The sequence below is a fragment of the Caloenas nicobarica genome, chromosome 3, assembly GCF_036013445.1.
Source record: "Caloenas nicobarica isolate bCalNic1 chromosome 3, bCalNic1.hap1, whole genome shotgun sequence".
Taxonomy (NCBI): domain Eukaryota; kingdom Metazoa; phylum Chordata; class Aves; order Columbiformes; family Columbidae; genus Caloenas; species Caloenas nicobarica.
In genome coordinates, this window is record NC_088247.1 from 43,838,743 (window position 1) to 43,858,382 (window position 19,640).

Below are 19,640 nucleotides of genomic sequence, written 5' to 3' on the forward strand. Positions count from 1 at the left end.
TTTGGGATGGGACAAGAAGATGGGAGCTAACTGCATGCATAAGGAGGTGTTTCCTGAGTGTTTCACACTCATCAGGTCTCTGAATAAGAATACTGTAGTCAAAAACCCCTGGTCCTGGTGAAATGTTATATTATTTTCCTGAAATAAGAGGAAGTAGTCTGAGAAAAGAACGTGATGCAGATAAACCCACAGACTGGTGAACACCAAAGCTGTGAACATCCCTCAAGAACATTAGATTTTTCAATGGAATTATTTTTTCACCAATTTTCTATATTAGCTGGCAAGGTCCTAATAATACTGCTTGATTGTGTCCTACTACTAAGAATCTTGTGGATTAATGTCAACAATAAGCAGGAATTCTTCTGTCCCTCTTGAAATGAGTGAGAGTGCATCCTGGGCAAGCTCCAAGTTCCTCTCAGGGCTCGTAGTGAGATCAGCACTGAGCTCTTTCAGGACTGAACACTCTTCTTGGAGCTGTCTTGGAAGCAGGGATTTTGAGAAAAGAGAAGCACAGACATATCCCTCAAACATACAGTTCTTTTCAAAACTTAGGTTTAATCATTTCCAATGACGCATGGCGAATTCACTTATTTGTTTGCAAGTACATGTGCAAAGGTTAATTCAAAAGTAGTTTTCCTCCAAAAGGGCCTTTTATATCTCTCCCTTGCCTTTAATCGCTGGAAAAGTGAGTGCCAGATGAGACAGGCATAGATAGGATAAAAATCAATAGTTACCCCCTTCTGAGTCATCAGTAACTAAGTCTCTTTTAGTCATTAACTTACAGCTTCCATGACTTCACACACAATGTCAGATCCCAAACGCCTGCCACAGTCATTCTATCTTCTTATTACCAGAGGACTACATTTTTTTAAAATCCACTTTTGTCTCAATGCATTTGGTCCATCTGTGTACAAATCATCATAAAAAAAGCAATGACACAGTAACAAATAATATTTTTGCAGACAGTCCCTCTTCTAGGAGCTCTAACCTTTCAAACAGTGGTGCAGATCCTCTTACATCAACTCATGCAATTCCAGCAACAAAGCCACTTCTGAGTTACACTTTGACAAAGGAAGCGAAATCATGCCTATCTACTGCAAAGAACAAAATCTACACACAGATAATGCATTTTTCTTGGAAGAAGACCCTCCTTTCAAAAACTCGACTCAAGGGTGGTTTTGATTATGTTGACATCCTGCCCTGCCATCCTAACATCCACATTCGTGCACTGCTGGAGACGCTTCTGGAAGTTCCCACTAAGCAGGATGTAGAGAAAGGGATTAATGCTGCTGCTGGCGTAGCTGAAGCAGATGGAGACATAGTAGCTCACGTAGAAGGTCAGGGTTGGCTGAGAAACCTGAAGATTCATGAGCTGGATCACATGGAATGGGGCAGCGCTTACTATGAACACGCTGACCAGAGCAAGAACCATCTTAGTGAGCCTCATGACTCTTTGCCTGGGGACACTGGTGGTGTAACTGAAAAACAAAGAAGGATCCCTGGAATGGAAAGCCAAGGTGGGAAAAAGATGGCATGGATTGAGTGTACTAATGGATGGCAGCTATTTGTGACCAAATTCATCCACAGTGCCAGCAAAGGACAGCTCTCAACAACTTCATTTTTTTTGTTGTTCGCACATTGTTGCTGCTTCTGCTTAGACTGAGTTGGATCCTATACTACACACATACAGGAGTCAGTGAGAATAGTTTATGTATATTTGATGAAACACTGACAATTATTTTCCTTAGAAATGGTTACTCTTTTTCAACATGGGAGCTATATAGCTTTGTGTCCCTTTTCACCTATGACTACATTTTTTTGCTAACAACTGGGACAGAAATATCCAGTTAAAACATAACAATCATGAGCTTAAAGGAGCAAAGAAGCAAATGATCCTCCTGCTTGAGAAATTAACAACCACGCTAAAATGGAAATTGATTTCCTTTTTCATAGAAAATTGGTACAAGCTGAAATGCAAAGCACGTAGTTCTGGAACTAAAACATGCTGACCAGAGGCTGCTGTCACAGAAACTGGGAAATAGTATTTTATCTATTTGATGTGTCAATTTTATTTTATTGCCTAGACTTCCCAAGGCTGTGAAGAGTGGCCAGGGATCTTTGTGGGGGCCTGCAGCTCCCTGGGGCACGGCAGCTGGTACCAGACCTGGCACTTTCCTAATCCCTGAACTGAGAACTTGAAGCCATGAGACCTGAATGGGCAGGTGCCCTCCCACAGTCAGAAGGTCAGGGTTAGGCTGATGCCTTTTTGTTGTTCTCATATAAGCTGAGGACTTCAGCCATAACTTTCTCCAGAGTGTTTCCTTCTACCTGGGTTATCTTGCACCCTCCACTAAATCCCATCCCCAGTTTGTTTCCTGGGAACCTAATGCAGTGTCTGAAGCACTGAAAGTTACATGATGTAGTGCCTAAATGTTGGTTTAGGACTGTTCCTTTTGGGCTGTAACATATAAAACTTTTACAGTCTGAGCAGAACATGTGAAATAAGAAGAAACATGAATAATACTTTACCTTCCTGCTTTCTTGTTTTGCTGATACATTTCCCACGTGTAACATAAAATCAAAATACAGCAAATAAATATCAGTGGTAAAGGAAAAAAGAAAGTTGTTATAGTAAGATAAAGTGTATACCTGTAAAACAAAATGCAAAAAGAATGAACAAGGTGATTACAAAAAGACCATCTCATAAATGTAAAAAAATATAAACGACATTTTTCATAAAATGGTCTCTGATTTGCGACTCTTGATTAGACATACAGGAAAACTATTTTAGATAGCAGCAAGTACCTAGAACTGCAAGTACTTTTAAGTTGTAAAGTCTGCGTTCGGCACTTCTAGGAATACTGTTGACTACAAGAAGATAACTACAAATTATACCAATTAGCTTTCCAAATTCTGTATGTGTGTGCTTTTTCCAGCACCTGTATAATTGGTGAATACTCTTGCAAGCATTTATGCAGGACACATTCTGCTTAGTCCCCTGGTATTTTGCTAGTCTGATAGTAGACCAGTGATGACCACCTTCTGAGAACAGTTTTTTCAACCATTCTTGCATCGTTAGTGTAATCTATTCTACACTAGCTTTCCTAGTTGTTTTGTGGGTATTTTGTTACAATTGAATTCATGTTGTTTCTATTTATTCTTTATCAATTGGAGAACTTCCATCAAAGAATGAAATTAGGTTATTTTATTATAATTTGTCCCTGACGAATAAGCATAGATTTTTTCTTATCACTTCACAGATAGAGACCTTAATAATTTGTTAAACTTTCTGGTTGTTAATTTTTTTTTTACTCTATCTACCAGACTCTCCTTTTATTTGTCTTCAAACTTTTCTTTGTTAAAACATCTAATATGGAATTAAACAAGCCTCTGACAATTGGTCATGACATATGAGAGAGGAAGGACTAGACTGAATTCCCCAAATGCTTTCAACCCTGTTTTTCTCCTATTATCTCTGTTTTCTTTCAGGTTATTGGGGGTCTCATGTCCTTCACAAGTTCTTGAAAATAGTTATTAATATTTCAGGGATTGTTTTTACTAATACCGTAAGTCTTTAGTGGTGAATTTTGTCAAGCTTTGCTGACATTAAAATATTTAACTTCTGTACTGTTACACATTTTTACTCTTTTTCTGGTGCTCCAGAGTTAGAATTAATTCAATTGAAAATCTGGTTGCAATTCAATTGGGGGAGGGGAGGAGGAAGGGAGACTGGAAGAAAAAAGGCTCAAATACACTTTTTTAGGCTTTGTCTGCATTAATGAGTAGTACAAATGAGTAGTAAAAATCTGTAGAGTGAAGTACTTGGTGCTTAGGACATGACACATTATACTTAGGGGGTTTAACTGTGAATTTTCTTTAATTGGATCCTGTGGATTGAGGACTGAATACACAAGAGTGGTTGGAGTCCATTCACTGAGTTTCCGGAGCACTTTTTCCAGTCTGATTTCACCTGAAAAGAATACAGATCGTGTGCTCTGAGACTGCTGAATAATGCGAACTCAAGTGTGGTAATTAGAGATATTGGGATACACACTCCAAAAATACCTTCCTTATCCAAACGAACATGCTAATATAAAAACACCCAGTATGAGCCAAAATTTGCTCTCTGTTATGTAAGGTTTTAAAAATTTTATTTTATGTCCCTTGATAGTCATCACTGAACCAGCTAGTTTGAATCTAACAAATAGGCAGGAATCTGCTTGGCCATGAGATACTGCAAAGTCATGCATGCAATTTGAGGAGTGTTTAATCTCTTCTGTGATCTATATCTTCCAAAGATGACAGTCTGCCAGATCAGAAAGGGCAATGAGATTCCATTTGTGAGCAACAGTTACCTAAACACAGCAAGAGAAGATAAGAAATCTTTCACTGTTACATTTGCTATATGGGATCTGTCTTGCTGAACTTGATCATGCTGGGGCTGCCTCTATATTACCAATACAATCTGAAATGCAATGATCACCCTCAGCCTCTAATTCTATTTCATCCATCCATCCACCCATCCATCCATTCTTCCATTCATCCATCTGACTGCCTGTCAGGGATGTCAAGGATAAAATGGGTGGTATCCTCAACACCAACTGAAGACATGATCCACCGAGCTTTGAAAACTTACCAGAGAACATCATCGGGTGAAGTTAGATCAAAAGCGCAACTTTCCAAACCATCTTTGAACTTTATTACTTTTGAATAGACCCATACTGGGAACATCAGAATAAGCGATGCCACCCATAAACATAAATTGACTCGGATTGTCTTTGATCTTGTTCTCAGATGGGTTAGGTGAAATGGCTGGACAAGAGCGACGTACCTGTAAAAGCAGGCAACAGAGCAATGTAACAGAAAAAAGGATAAAATATTTAGGTTAATATTATTGACAGCAAAATAAAAATTCTAAGAATAGCCATCACAAAGGAAGGAAGCTTAATTTTTTTGAAGTTGTCTTCTACAACATGCCAGAATGGCTTTTATTCAAGCAATTCCCTTAACGTTCAGCACGCATTTTTATAACTGATCGTTCTTTTGGTCACAACATTATTTGATTAATAGGATAAGTGTTTTAAGAATTTAAAAACTCAGACATACAAAAAGCAAGCAGAGACAAAACCTAAAACTAAGTTAGTCTGGAAAAAGGATTGGAGATAATTTAGTGTAGGCAAGACTGCTATTTAAAAAAATAATATATATGTATGTTTCTGATATATTTTAGCTCTTGGAGTGCTTGAGTCTCTCATAGTTGTAGCTGAAATATTTGATTTCCACATAACTGAAGATAAACTGAAACCGTGTCTGTAGGTGCCGGCTACATGCTGCCTGCAAGACAGTGGGATATTGCTCGAAGTCCTGTACTTGTTTTTCACAGATCAGGTTCACCAGCCAGTCAGAACAAGGTGCCTGCAGCACCTCAGTTGCTTGGCGTTATTGCCCTTGGGCAGATGAAGATCAGGAACCAGTGCATAAGATCAAGAAAGATTAATATTTCATGTGATAATAAATTATTTTCAGCTGTTTGAATCTGAGTGTGAAATAGATTTCATTATTCAAGCTTTGCAACAATCAATTTTTTTTTCACTAAATAAGGTTAAAGTAATGGCCATTATTGCTAAAATCAACAAAAGGTTTTTCTGGCATATGATATCTCAAGAAACTATGTCTAATTTCATGCAGTTATTCTCAGTCCTCATGACGGTGACAGAAAGACCAGAAATCCTCTGCATTTGCAATGTAGAACTGCTTTGTACCATTCTTGGTACAGCTACCTCTCCTATTTCACTGGCCGCCTCATGGAAATAGCTTCTGATACTGATATTACTTACAGGATCACTGTAATTGAGAGTAATTTACAGGCTTCTCAGGTTCTTAAAACTTGTGATTTAAACTTAAAACTCCTGCTTTACACAAAATTTGACCTCTTAGTCTCCGTGTAAGCATGGCATACTACGTGTGCTTTGAGCTTGCTTTTATTTTTCAAGTGGTGCAAACATATCTGTGCAAAGTAAGAGAATGATACTGCAACTATTTTAAAAATCACCAGCGGAGATGTTTCCAAAGAATGAACACTGAAGAGAGTTACAATCAACATTACCAAAAAATCAGCAAATAAACTGTGAATTAAAGGAACTATTTATGAGGAAATGAAAGTGTGTAAGATGAAAATAGGGCATGTGAGGGAAGTACAGAAAAGTGATATTAGTAGCCGACATGGAGTAAGAAGCGCACCTAACCAGGCACCTCTCTTCCTGCAGGCTGCAAGGAAAGTGACAGGACATGATATTCCATCCTCTGCCTCGCTCTCCGTACACCCTGTGAGTCAGCTCTTAGACACACATTAATGAGGCTGAACTTTATCTGGTGCCTACAGCTGGCCTGCACAAAAGCTCCTCAATACTTTCATGTGCTTCTCCTTCGTAGCAAGGTTTCAGTGAGATCTTGCTTTTGTTTCAGGCTGCTTAAATTCACAAGGTATCTAACCACAAAAACATTGGTTATTTTTTATTATCTCATTCATTAAGAGCCATGTACTGTACAAAAGTTTTTAAAACAGGTTCGGATGCACAGAGGTTTATTACCAGAGTCTGTAGCTGATAGCATGCAGTTGAAAAGAAAGGCTGTGGAAAGGTGAACCGGTCCTGAGTGGCCAGCTGGGAAGAGAAGCTATGGAGGGTCTCCAGACAAGCATCCTTTTCTGCATCTCTTTTCCAGTGCCATGCGTGGTTCTCCCTGTAATGCTTTTCCCACATTATCAACATAGTTTTCATCAGGACTCGCTCCTTACAAGTTGTTGTTGCTGAGAGCACATGTTGCTGAGGCTGCACGCTATCGTGCTGTCAAGTTTAGGGCATGCATGTTTTTGGGTCCACTAATGTCAACTAGAATCTTTGACCACAGGGTAGGAAAAGGGAGGGGAAGAAAGGGTGATTCTCATGCTGGTGGCAGTAACTTCCCATGAGAACCCCCCATAACAGCGCGGTTGGTTGTGCAGGTGCAGGGCTGGGAGGATAACCGCGCAAGATCCACAGCGTGGGAACAAGGGGAAAGTGCTGCCCCAGAGTCTCTGGGAAAGGCTTGGGTGACCAGTTTCAGAGCTGCCAGCAGAAAGGCAGCTACGGAGCTTCAGAGAGAGGGCTGCGAGCGATGCAAAAGGCTGAGGCTCTTAAGGCACCATGTGACGTGTGGCTTAATGGATGATATTGCCTTTGCTCTAAGAACCGGAGCCCAGCGCAGCTCAGGACTTACCAGCAGTAAACAGAACTCGTCCTGATAGCAGCTGCGGTATAGCGTTTATCAGACTGATGCAGTTTGTAATAAAACTAACTGGGTTCATGGGCATTGGAGATCATTAAGAGAAGGAATGACAAGTGAAAAACAGTCGTCTTAGTTTGGGATGGGTACTGAATCCACACCTTCCACCACCAGAAGTGCCCACCACTCCCTATGGACTGGCTGACCTTGGTGCCTTTTGCTGTGTAAACAGGGCGGGTTACTAATGATGCGGGTGAAGGAACGAAAATCAGACCTATATACACGTGTATTTCTTTAGGTATTGTAAAATGACTTTTCACACTTTCTGGATCAATTTTTTGCAGGAAATTTTCATATACTGATATGTGACTATAAAGGATAATTTCCCTAGGCTTCTAATTCTCATTTTTAATATTCATCTTAGCAACAGAAAAAAAGTCATTTAATAAACTTAAATGAAAAGGAAATCATTAGACTGAATGGAATGAAAATACCATGAGAAATTCAATTCAATGTAAATGTAAATTATTTTTTTTCTAGATAAAACTCAAACTTATTCCAGCCTGATAGTATTCTGACTTACCCTTCCCCAGATAATAAGAAATTAATCTCGCTCTAAACACTTATCGAGCAGTTTTATTTCCATTCTTTTGTGGTGGTGGCTTTCTATTAGTTGCTTCAGTTTGGATATAATTTTCAGTCTTGCTCATTGTTGGATGATAAATTTGTGAAATGAAACGTGAGTGGCGCATTTAGGAGAATATGCTGTTACAAAAACATGGGGTAATTTCCACTTCAAACAGAGAGTGGAACTTGAAGGCAGACATCACGTACCCTCATATGACAAAGTAATTATCAGTAATAAAATAGTCTTTTGTTGGGAAAAGTCTGAAGGATGCTTACCTAAAACCAACAGTAATGGGAATGTCTGAGCCATGTCTCTGGCACAGAGGTCTAGAGAAGGAGGCAGAGATGGAGCCTGCAGAGCTCTGAAAAAGGACAAGGCACCAGGTATGTGGTGCCTCTTACTCCTGCCTATTATCACATTTCTTTTTGCCTTTCTGCCAAACTTGCTGTCTATGAGACCCACCATCACTAAAGGTACATGGTGCAATTGTGAAAGCCAAGATGACACTTTGAAAGAGAAAGTCTGTCATGGGAGCATGTGCTCCTACTTAATGTTGTAGTAGTTAATGTCTGATTTCTAGCAAAGCCATAAACATATGATCATACTTCTGTCATGCATATAGGACAAGTAGAGAGGAAACATCTCTTAGAACTTGGATTTTCCTTTTTTTTTTTTTTTCTTCTCTTACTACCTCTGGACATAACTTACCATATTTGACATCCTATGGTCTAACATTATTACTATACATTGCATATTGTCACAATTTAGTATACTGACGATATTATTATTATGAATATAACTAATTAGCATAAATTATCCTCTTAATGTTAATTATTCATTTATTATCTGTATTGGCTTAAAATGTTCTGCTGTTAGGGTTGCTCCAGGAGGCAGCAAAGTGTACTATGCTCAGTGTCTAATGAGGGGCTGCTCAGGATATTGAGTTTTTAAAAGGCTTTTCCCTTTTCCTCTGGCCGGGGTGCTTGTGACTGCATGTGAAGTGAAGCAAGAAGCGGCAGGAAAAGGAGTGTGAAGAATGAGTAAATGGATTAGTCCATGGCAAATCAGGTGGTTCTGGTTTTAAATAACTGAAAGCCCATAACTTTCATAGAGATATGGCCCCACCCTACTAGTGATACTGCTTTGGTAAATATTTCCTAGAGCAGCATTACAACAATGGGCAAACCAGGAACACATTTTCTCATGCCTGTCAGTCTTGGCTGCTGCAAGCACTTGGAACACCTGCCCATTTCTTCTCAGCTGTCATGGAGCTGCTTACTCCAGATTTATCTTCCTAGCTTCACCTTTCCATTTGTGTTCGTGAAGCCTTAAAAGGATAGGCTAAATAAATGTTTATGAAGCCCTCAAAATCAACTGGTACCCTATGTAACTCTCAGACTTCAGGAACTTTGCTCAGGGACCTATTCCCATGCACAGAGACACTTTGCAAGCAGGATATTCACAAAAAGCTATTATTTATTTGCTATTCCAATAGACAACAGGCAGGTAGGACTAGCAAGCTCCTAGGCTAAGCGTTAATACTCTTACCACCCCTACATGGCACCCTTGAGTCTCTGCTGGACAGCTGTCAATGTGAGTGAAGGGGGATCTTCAGACTCCCTGATTCTCTTCAGTATTTTATACCTCTTCATGCTAGTGTTTCTCTTCTTGAACCTTTGAGCTGTCAACTGTTTCCATCTCAACTGTTTTATCTCTGGCTGCAATCTTACCTTTCTTAGCATACAAGGTTCTCCTCCAGGTACTTTCACATGCTTTAGCATTTGGCAGTTTTCTTAGGAGGCCAAGACAAGATTCTACATCTATGCCATACCAAAAGTATGCCTGAGATCACAGACAACTGAAAACCTATCGACAGGTTTACACCTTTTCTTAGAACCAAAGTTTGTGGAAGAAGTAGTCAGAAGCAGGTGTGCTCTGTAAGAGGCGACCCAAACAGCGGCATTTTCCTATGACCCGCTCCAGTGGAGTCATCTTACAGGGAATGAGATGTGCCTCCCAGCCTCCTGTCACAGAAAGAAAGTCTGGCACAGGTTTTACCAGCTGCATCTTGTTTACCATTAATGAAAAAGGAGTCATGTGACTTCCAAATCTGCATCAGTTATTTTGAACATGTAAGTCTTGGCTCTTTTCTTAAAATGTCATAGGCCAAAAAAGTTCCTTTGTCATTGAAAAGAAGTCACTAGCATTGTTAATTGCAATGTTCATATTCAGTTGAAGTCAAATGGGTTATTGGAATGTTCCAGGTAGCAACATTACTGTAGGGCATCATACTGGACCCCCTTTTCACCAATCTCACCATCTCTCCTGTCTCACCAGAGACTGCAGCAGAAGAGTGTATCAATATTTGGAATCCAGGAAGTGCTGTCTGCAGCATACACAGTTCTGATTTCACTTAGGCAAGTAATATTTTCATTGAACGGTTGAATTTACTTTTGGTGTACGTGGGGGTAAATGATATTAGAATTGTTGTCTATGTATGCCTATGTTTATCCTCATCCAGAGAACAGGTGTTGTGGTTTGCCTCTTAGGAAGTTTTCTTTTAACTGGTAGGCAAAATTTCTGCTACCAAAGTTTCATTCGGGTTTAATTTGTGTAATGTTGGCCTGTGGCATAAACAGGAATCTGTATTTAAAAATGTGTTTGATGTCAGTTTAGGAAACTTTCTCATAAGTTTTAATACATGCATTCAAGTTGCATAGTTTTTACAGCTTTCCTTAATGTTTTTTATTTCATATTAAAGAGAGTAATGAAAAGTGAACTTTTATATGTTGTACCCCTCATAAATTGACCCCTAAAGCTCCATGGAGAGAACAGCTGGTTTTGCCACTTCTTAAGATCTTATAAAGAAATTTGTTTTTCAAAAAGAAATGCTGAAATAATAAAGTTTCTGTTGGAACACTGTATGACATGGTTCACTATTATGAAGTAGAGGGTTTCGGGGAATAAAAACATTATTCAGCAATACGACAGATATTAATTTGCATGTGGTAGTAATTTTGTTCAGCTCACACTTCTTCTGGAAGTGCCTTCCCAGGTCTGACCTGCTCCTGTCTTCCTTTAGAAGTGCTTTTATTTTTGAGAAATCTGAAACAGAACATGAAGCTGTCCAATGCTGCATAAGCCATAGCATTTACTAAGGTGTAGTTATGTTTCTTGCTTTTATTGCGAATTTGGGATGATTTTACAGTCAAATGAAATCTAAAAAAATCTGAAACCACGTACCTGTCCAAACTCATTGCAGTCATGATGGCGCTGCATGTGAACTGGTTGCTTGTGTCCAGGGAGGTAATGATGGTGCAAAGGGGGCTGCCAAAAACCCACTCACCTCCACGTGCCCATTGATGAATGAGAAAGGGCATGCCAATGATATGAAACAAATCTGCTATAGCCAGATTGCAGATGTAGATATCTGGGATAGTTTTCTTCTGAGTTCTGAAATAAATTGAAAGACATGGAGATGGTTACTTGCCATAGTTACTCTATCATTTTCCAAGTATACTGTTGATAGAGAAGACCTCCAAACAGAACTACACACAAGTACACCATCAGGATCACTAATTTAGAGTTTAGATATTTCAAACCTAACATTTTAGGCTCAGGAAAAAGCTACAGTTCATCATTTTGCTTTCCAGTGAGGCTGAATGGGCTATTTAATTTATTAACATCAGTACAATTATCCGTGTTCCCATTTGAAAACTAGAAAGTGTTCAAAATAAATGCAGGTCTGATGGTCATAGGAACTCTAGAAATGCTAGCTTAGCAGAAATAGGAAGAGACATCAGAGCCTTCCTGTGGTACAGTTGACCCAGGGCTGGATCTTGTTTAAAGATACAGACAGGAAGGTCTTGAGTGCTCATGGTGAAGAGGAAATCGGTAAAAGAGGAATGTTCCTCTGGGAAAAAAAATCATGTGCAATTAAATATTTAAAGATAGTCTCATGAAGTTTATACATACACAGGAAACACAACTGAATTAAAACTGTATGCACAGTTTTCATCTAAGTCAGGGGTGTCAAAATTGTTTTCACCGGGGACCACATCAGCCTCACGGTTGCCTTCAAAGGGCCAAATATAATTTTAGGACTGTATAAATGTAACCACTCCTGATATTAGTACTGAGAGTTTGGATTTGACAGTTTCATAATGTCTATGTTGCATAGCTTTTGTGTGATATATATGCTTTCCTAGAATTCTTTACCAAAATGTAATCCCTATTTAGTCTTGGAGGAATGTTATACATGCAGTTGAAAGAATTCCTGACTTTAATTTGCCTTATTCTATACAAATCAAGAAAAGAAACACAAAGCATCTTTGAAGAGCACTGACATTTCTAAAATATTTTTTAATTACATGACTTTATTAAAAAGGTCCTTATCCACAGTCTCCATGTAGAAATCACCTTACCTAAATTCACTTACAAATTAGATACGTAGTCTAAGCTATTTGTCTAGGCTCCCTCTCAGTATCTCATAACCATTTTTTTCTTCCAGTCTACTGCAAAGTACCAGTTTATTTGTCATTCTTACTGAAAGACACAGTAAAGCCTGCAGCTGGGAGAACTCCACCTGGTTGCCAACAAACCACATTCAGAAGTCCAACTCTATGACCATCATTTCCTAAAAAGACCTATGTGAGAAGAGTTACTGATTACATATTTTTCATGTTGCCTTCACTGCATGCTACAGGCTATGAAATAACTATGTTTCCAGAGAAACAAATTTAAGCTAGAGGGAATGAGCCAGAGAAAAATTTTTTTTTTCAAACATTTTTAATAAATTATGAAGTATGATTCACTGTCATCTGGTTATGATGCTGAAACCAAAGCCAGACATCTATAAAGTATATCTGCTGGCACTAATAACTGGAGCTTGTGGAGAGAATGACGCATATGTGATCTTTTTTCTCCAGTGCCTTTATCTTTGTGAACTTCGAAGTATGCAAAATCTCCAGGAAAAGAAAAGCCTCAAAGTGTGTTTCCTGCAAGGTGTCAAATGGTACCATTATAGTCAAACACACAGGTTTCAAAGCATCTGAAACTGCCTGTACATGTCATTTAATGGAAAAGTTAAAATGGTGTTTTTCTGCTTTATTTCAATCGCATGAGCAGGATAAATCATACTAAATGAGAAATGACTTTTGGACTCAGAACGAGAATCTTAAATTCTAAACTTGCACACTTTATGCTAAATTAAATCAACAAAGAATATACATTGAACAGCTGTCCCATGGTTGATGGAAAGTGAAGTGTTGTAATATCTACTGTCTCATGCTTTACACTAAGGTTCAGAAAACAATACCTTTTCAAATCAGTGTCCAGAAGCCAGGACACGTATTTTTGTACAGATTTTCAGATGGTTTCCTGTTGTGGCTCAGAGCCACAATATTTAAATAGTAACTTATGCACCAGACTTTATAATTTCAAATATTTTTTGCCATATTTTACAGTTTATAAGTTTCTTATATTTTATTAATACAGTGGTGCTTGCCTTCTGCTAAAAGTATCACTTCACCAAAAAAAAAAAAGCCAGGAAAATAATAGTGATCGCTTCCATTTCAAACTTCTTTCTCTTTTGTCCTTTCAGTTTTTTCTACTTTCTTGCCACAGATTTGAAAGATTCTCAGCAGTTTCCCAAGCCTCAGATATTGGCTGGTCAATTCATCCTTTCACTCATGGCAGGTTAATTTCCACCTCTGAAACACCATGTGAAAAATCTACAAAAGTAGAATTGCTGTTCTGCAAAATTTGAGAATATGTCAAATCTGCGATTTCTCCTACCTTCTCTTCAATTCTGCTTCTACAGATTGAACTCATTACAAAATGGATTTCAATGATCCCAATCCATTACAAAAACAAGTGTTGAGCAGACACAACAATGTGATAATCCATATACTGGCTGTCACTCCAGTAACAACTTCGAGGAACATGACAAGTGCATTATCTGTTGTTATCAGTCGTTATGTATCCACTCTGACTGCATTATGTGCTGTCACCAGTATTTATGTATACCCTCCTGGACAGACAGTCTTCATTAACTAGAATCTTACGTGTTAATTTGGAAGTGATCTTTCAGGTCAAAGACAAGATGATTTATAAGTATCACACATTTAAAAACACAAGGACATACCCTTTCTTCAAATAGGAAAGGTGAAAATGACATCCCTCGTGGGCTAGGTCTGCAATGGCAGGTAGAACGAGCTTTAAAGTCATCCTCCCGCCCACAACTCCCTCCCTCCATACAATATCTATCAGGTCCCAGCAAACCAGCTTGTCTTGGAGGAAGCTTTTTGAAGTTTCCCACTCTGATGTTGACCATAGTCCTTTTCCTTCTGCTCTCGTACTTGGAGTTTACTTAGATTCTCGGTCCCTGAGAAGAGCAGGTCCAACAGTAGCAGTCCTGTACGTACTAAACACTACTGTGTGTTGGTAAATGTGTACTGTGGTCCATCTTGGATCATTTCCGTGTGTCTTATTTTGCTCTACTGGATGAAAAAACATCTCAATAATTTGTCAGGGAAGACTTGTACTATCTTTTCTCCTTTTAAGTGCGGGTTGGATTCGTCTTAGGTATTTTTTTTTTCTTTTTGAAATTTAGACCTCTAATGTCTCCAGGTGATCTTGGCTCCTCCAATCACTGTAGAGAAACAGAACTCTGGGAACAATTTATTCTGTCTCAGATAGGTATATGACAAAGATGACATGTATTACTCTCAGTAGTACCTCTCCATGGAGAGACCCAGATGGGCTGGCTTGGGCAATCATAGTTGGGCTGGAAAAAATTTCTTCACATCTGTACAACTGGGTAAGGCCTATAAGATCTTTTGAGACTGAATCTTGCTCAGTACCAGTCATGAAAAACTGCAGAAAGAAACAGCAGCCATTTCTGCTCTATATGTCTGTCTCTATGCCTTCCCTCACTTAACCGTATCTAGTGATGAATACTTCCAAGTAATTCAACTATCTAATTTGTTGTTGGATAACAACATTATCTAATGTTTAACTTTAGATTAGCAACAGCTATAGAAGTTTGTCCTAGATATTCTGGTCCAAAAATATATTACTGCTTATCTGAATCTCACAGTTAAGCCAGATAACATCACACAGAGACATGTATCAGTTGCTGTGCCAAATGGGATCGTGGGAAGTTTCACATTTCTAACATTAGCTTGTTTTTTTTTTATTTCTGAAACAAATCTAAAATGAATTCATAGAAATCAGAGTAAACTAACAGCATTCTGTCTCAGTGCAGAAACCCTTAGCTTTCCCATCTCAGTGAGGAATAAAGAACAGAACAGCTGAGAGATGTTGCAAGACACTGGGTATGTTGTTTAACATGTTGGGGTTTTTCTGCTAGACTTAGGAAAAGTGGGAACCTAAGACTGGAACAGATAACCCTTGTCACATAAGTGAGTCGTTGTCTGTCACAGGAAGCAAGATCAGAAGAGACGTCCTCATAACAGAGTAATTTCATCTCAGAAATAATGATTTCACTTTGACTACTCCTACTGAAGCTTATCACATGACATCACTGTTCTAGAAGGTAAAAATCACCTTCCCAGTTAACAGCGTTTAATAGCTCCTGACCCAATTGCTCTTGTACAACTTTCTGCCTTTAGTTTAAACAGTCCTTTACCGTTTCTGCTGTATTTGATCCTGATTTATGGAGAGGAAGCACACACTTCTGAGCCCCCTTTTTTTAAAAAAAAAAAAAGTGAATTTTCATGGTTCTCCATTCTTCTGGTTCTAGCAATTGTTATTTTCTGTTCTTATTGATAGAATCATAGAATCTTAGAATGGTTTGGGTTGGAAGGGACCTTGAAGATCATCCAGTTCCAACCTCCCTGCCATGGGCAGGGACACTTTTCAGTATTCCAATCCGAATATCTTATCTCTCTTGGAAACAGCTGGTGAGAGTTGTATTTCAGGCCTTGTTCTGAGCCTGGAGAATGGCATTAGCATTTCCCTCTTTCCCCCAGAATGGTAGAGCCTTACACATATTACAGCTGTGTGGGCTTCTCACGCAGCTTTAGCCTATTGAAAGCCCACAGCAATCCCAGGAGTTTTTCCTCTGTTGTTTTCTGACGGCAGTGTTTCCTATTTATGAAAAAATAATAAGAAAATTATATGGGTTTGTGCATTCTGTTATTAAAGGTTACTGCATTTCTATCACTCTAGTCCCTCCTCTATTCTTTATCTCGTTCTTTCTATATGACAGCCTTATACATCTTCGCATCAGCTACATCTTCCCGGAGTCTGTCATTAGGAACACTACTGACACACTCTTACACTTTGCCTCAGGTATCTGAAGGAAAATTTGAAATCTGCCTGGCCCCACAACCAGTCCCTGAAAGTTCCCTGTTAATCTATTTCTCCTGAAAATCTTTTCAGGAAACTTGTTGCTTATAAGCATCACCTAGTACCATCCACATTTCAGCTATTTTTTTTCACGTTATAATTCTTGAACTCATTAGATTGTTCTTTAGCTGAGTTAATAACTTCCAACATGATAACATATAAAACTGGATAACATAAAACCTCTGATCTGGATAGGCTTGCTGTATGTAGCAGTTTCAAAAATTTTCTGCTGGTGCCTATATTCAGTTGCAAATATACCTCCAGATGAAGACTCAGAATGCAAGTAATAAGCGTTGTGACACTTATTTACAATCTCTATTTTAGGAAATGCTATTTTATCACTTGCTATTCTTACCTTATTAAAAATCAAGTTAATCTGAAAAGCTGTACTTATAAATAATTGTATTTGATTCCCTTTTCTCTTCTGTAACATACCTTCTGTAACATTCCTTAAAAATAGAAAGTCAGACTAATGCAGCTAATTGATGCTGTCTGGATCACATTTTCTCCCTCCACACAAAAGTATAACCATTCTTCCAACAGCTGGTTTGACAAAGTAAGTAGTTTCACATAAAACACTTTCCAGCAGAGCTGCAGTTTTGGGGAACAGTTTTTCTAGGGTGCTGTTACAGGATGAAGATTATTGGGTACTTCTGGCTGACACTGAACTCCTGCAGCATTTTCTCTGTCATTTTCTTTTTAATTAAATAGCAACACATCTCAACTGCCTCTGTTATTCCCTATTGATGAAATTAATTCACACAAGGAGAGCCAGCCAAAAGTCATTGACTTACTAATTTTTGAACTAAATCTCAATGCACGGGTGTATTATTACACGTAACTTTCAGTAGGACTTTTGGTTATTTTCTCCCACTAAGTTGCAAATAATATAATTTTAATTCACACAAAAATGTTTGTCCCTAGCTGGCAGACCTGCAAAAAAAACCTGGGAACCTGAAATTCCAAGATTATTTCTTTACTATCTTCTACCATCAGTAAAGCATTTGCTACTGGGAAGTAAATAACTTTCTAGTCAAATAGAGAGAAAATCTAGCTTCTTTTTCTCTTAAAATAATTGACTCTGTAATGCTAACAAAATTTAAATTTGTGCATGAGAAAATGTGTTAAGTAAAGAGAGTAGACACAACTCAGGAACAGAGCCACTGAGTAGAATCAGATCTGTTTAGTGAAAGACGAGAATTTGACATGGTTATTTTTCAAAATGCAGCTACATTTTAATTGTAATTCATCCACAAAGTCTGAGGTTTGTGGCTGTCTTTTTAAGTGTTGGCAACTACCACATTAAATTTTTAATGCATTATTTTCAAATTATTTTCCTGTGTACAAATGTTCATGTCCATAATTTGAATGCAAGTACGGTTTAAATTATATTATTTTTTTTTCCAAGTCATAGTCTGTGTCTATTCCCTCCGTCTCTCGTATTTTTATTTAAGATAGAAAAAAGCTTTTAACCAGGGCCTAAGAAATCTTTGTTCCTTCTCAGTTTCCTTACATTCTATTTTTTTAGAGACTCTACAACTAATTTTTAGAAACTCGATTGATTTTTTTCCTTTCTATTCATTTTTACATTTAGAAAATCATATTGCCATTATGTTAACTTCAGATGTACTGTTTCCACATTCTTCTGCATTTCGATTATGAGCTACAATGTTCTTGAGTGTACCAGGCATTGGATTTCTGTAGTTTCAAGGCAAGTTTACTAAAGCTCAGGGGCTGACAGGCACTTAGTCCTGGGTTGGTCTTTGGAAATCTTTACCTTTAAAAGCACAGTATGTAGGGGTAGAGTACCTCTGTTAATCCTTGTAGAGTGTGACATATATCAGACTTATGCTGTCATAATTCTTTATGTTAAATTTGCACTGAAGATAAAAGCAATTTTTTCAAGATACATGGTTATGGATTTAGAGTTTTTGGTAGCATCAGCCACTTGTCAGCAAGTTATTATATAGAAAAAGACATCTCTTGTTAAAATTAAGAGACTAGAAGGTATTTTCTTGCACAAAGGATGACTGGGTCAGATTTTATGACCCCCCAAAATTTAGCAACTTCAGCAATTTTACCTTCTCAGAATACAACAAAAATATCTCAAGGTATTAATTCCTGTTGTGTGAGAATCCCCAACGGGCACTAAGGCCCTGTTTCCAGAAGTAAGGGGATGCTGGAAAAAAGCAATGAAGTCTAGGAATGTAAATGGGTAAAAGTTAGATGGAGTTCTGTTATTAGAATAGTCTGAGGTAGCAGTGCAGTTTTCAAAGCAGAAAAACACTATACTTCAACTGATCTTGAAAGAATTCTGTGAACATTACAATGCCTGGCTAGTACCATTACTAAAGCCCAGTCTAGCTTTTACATGTGCTACTGGGAAGATTGCTGCCAATTATCATGGAAACCAGAGAACAAGGCGTGTGTTTTTGTTTCCTTTAATATGTTTGAAGTCAACCATGTACTTAAGCGCTTTCTCATAACAGAAAAGGCTAAGCAAGCATATATTACTGTTATCTATAGTAATGATTTAATTTTTTTTAATGAGAAGTAAATGTCAGTAACTAAATGGAACATGAAAAATTTGCTATCCTTGTCTTTGCTGGGCAATTCACTTTCTTAGTGCAGTCTTCATTTATTTTTCCAGCAATAAATCTTGTTGAAAAATGCATTCAATTCCATACCTTATTATTGTGAATACAATGAGGATATTTCCAACTAAGCCTGTTGAACAGATAACCCCAATCAGAGAGGGAAGGATGATTGTCTCTGCAGCACCAATCGCCTGGTAGTGGTGCCAAACACTCCAGGAGCTGTTAAAGAAGACTGGTGTACTGTTCTTACAGGACAGCTGGAATTCACTCATTCTTCGGCAACTTTAGGACTTAGTTCTGTAGGAGCAAGAAAAAATATGTTAGTTGTGGACTAATAATTTGAATATAATTAGTTAATTCTAATATCTAAGTGTACACTACTGTTTAATGGTTATCTCAATTTCATAAAAAAACCTTACACCAAAAGATTTTATTTATTCAAGATTGGACATAAAAGAACTGGATGTCATTGTTTTCAGAATTAAATCTGTGATGTAGTAACTCAGTGATAATTTAAACAATTTTGTAATCATCCAAGACACACCATTTTAGAATCACAGTGTTTATTCCGCTCTCAGAAAACCCACCGTCCACTTTGTCTTTGACTGGGCTGGACCTGGTAGACAAGAAGCTGAACACGCGCCATCAGTGCGCCCGTGCAGGAAAAAAGATCAATAGCATCCAGTGCCGCATTAGGCAGAACATTACCAGCAGGACAACAGAGGCAATCCTTCCCCTCTGCTTAGCTCTGGTGACGCATCTGCAGTGCTGGATCCAGA

At 38.2% G+C, this 19,640-nt stretch overlaps 1 protein-coding gene across 1 annotated transcript; it reads right to left on the bottom strand.

Moving 5' to 3' along the window:
- Nucleotides 1–1,153: 1,153 nt before the first annotated feature.
- On the bottom strand, nucleotides 1,154–19,133 carry MCHR2 (melanin concentrating hormone receptor 2). The gene is made up of 5 exons (XM_065632691.1): nucleotides 18,952–19,133; nucleotides 11,135–11,344; nucleotides 4,637–4,831; nucleotides 2,530–2,649; nucleotides 1,154–1,478 (listed from the first exon to the last, which is right to left on the bottom strand). Exons 1-5 carry the CDS (start codon nucleotides 19,131–19,133, stop codon nucleotides 1,154–1,156), a joined length of 1,032 nt encoding a protein of 343 aa, XP_065488763.1.
- Nucleotides 19,134–19,640: the final 507 nt, after the last annotated feature.

Excerpts from the sequence above, each read along its gene's own strand:
- MCHR2 (XM_065632691.1), bottom strand. The coding sequence starts at position 19,133 with ATGAGTGAATTCCAGCTGTCCTGTAAGAACAGTACACCAGTCTTCTTT. Across the intron at positions 4,832-11,134 it reads ACTGCAATGAGTTTGGACAG|GTACGTCGCTCTTGTCCAGC; the intron begins GTACGTGGTTTC and ends CTGCTTTTACAG. Across the intron at positions 1,479-2,529 it reads CAAAACAAGAAAGCAGGAAG|TTACACCACCAGTGTCCCCA; the intron begins GTAAAGTATTAT and ends TTTGTTTTTCAG.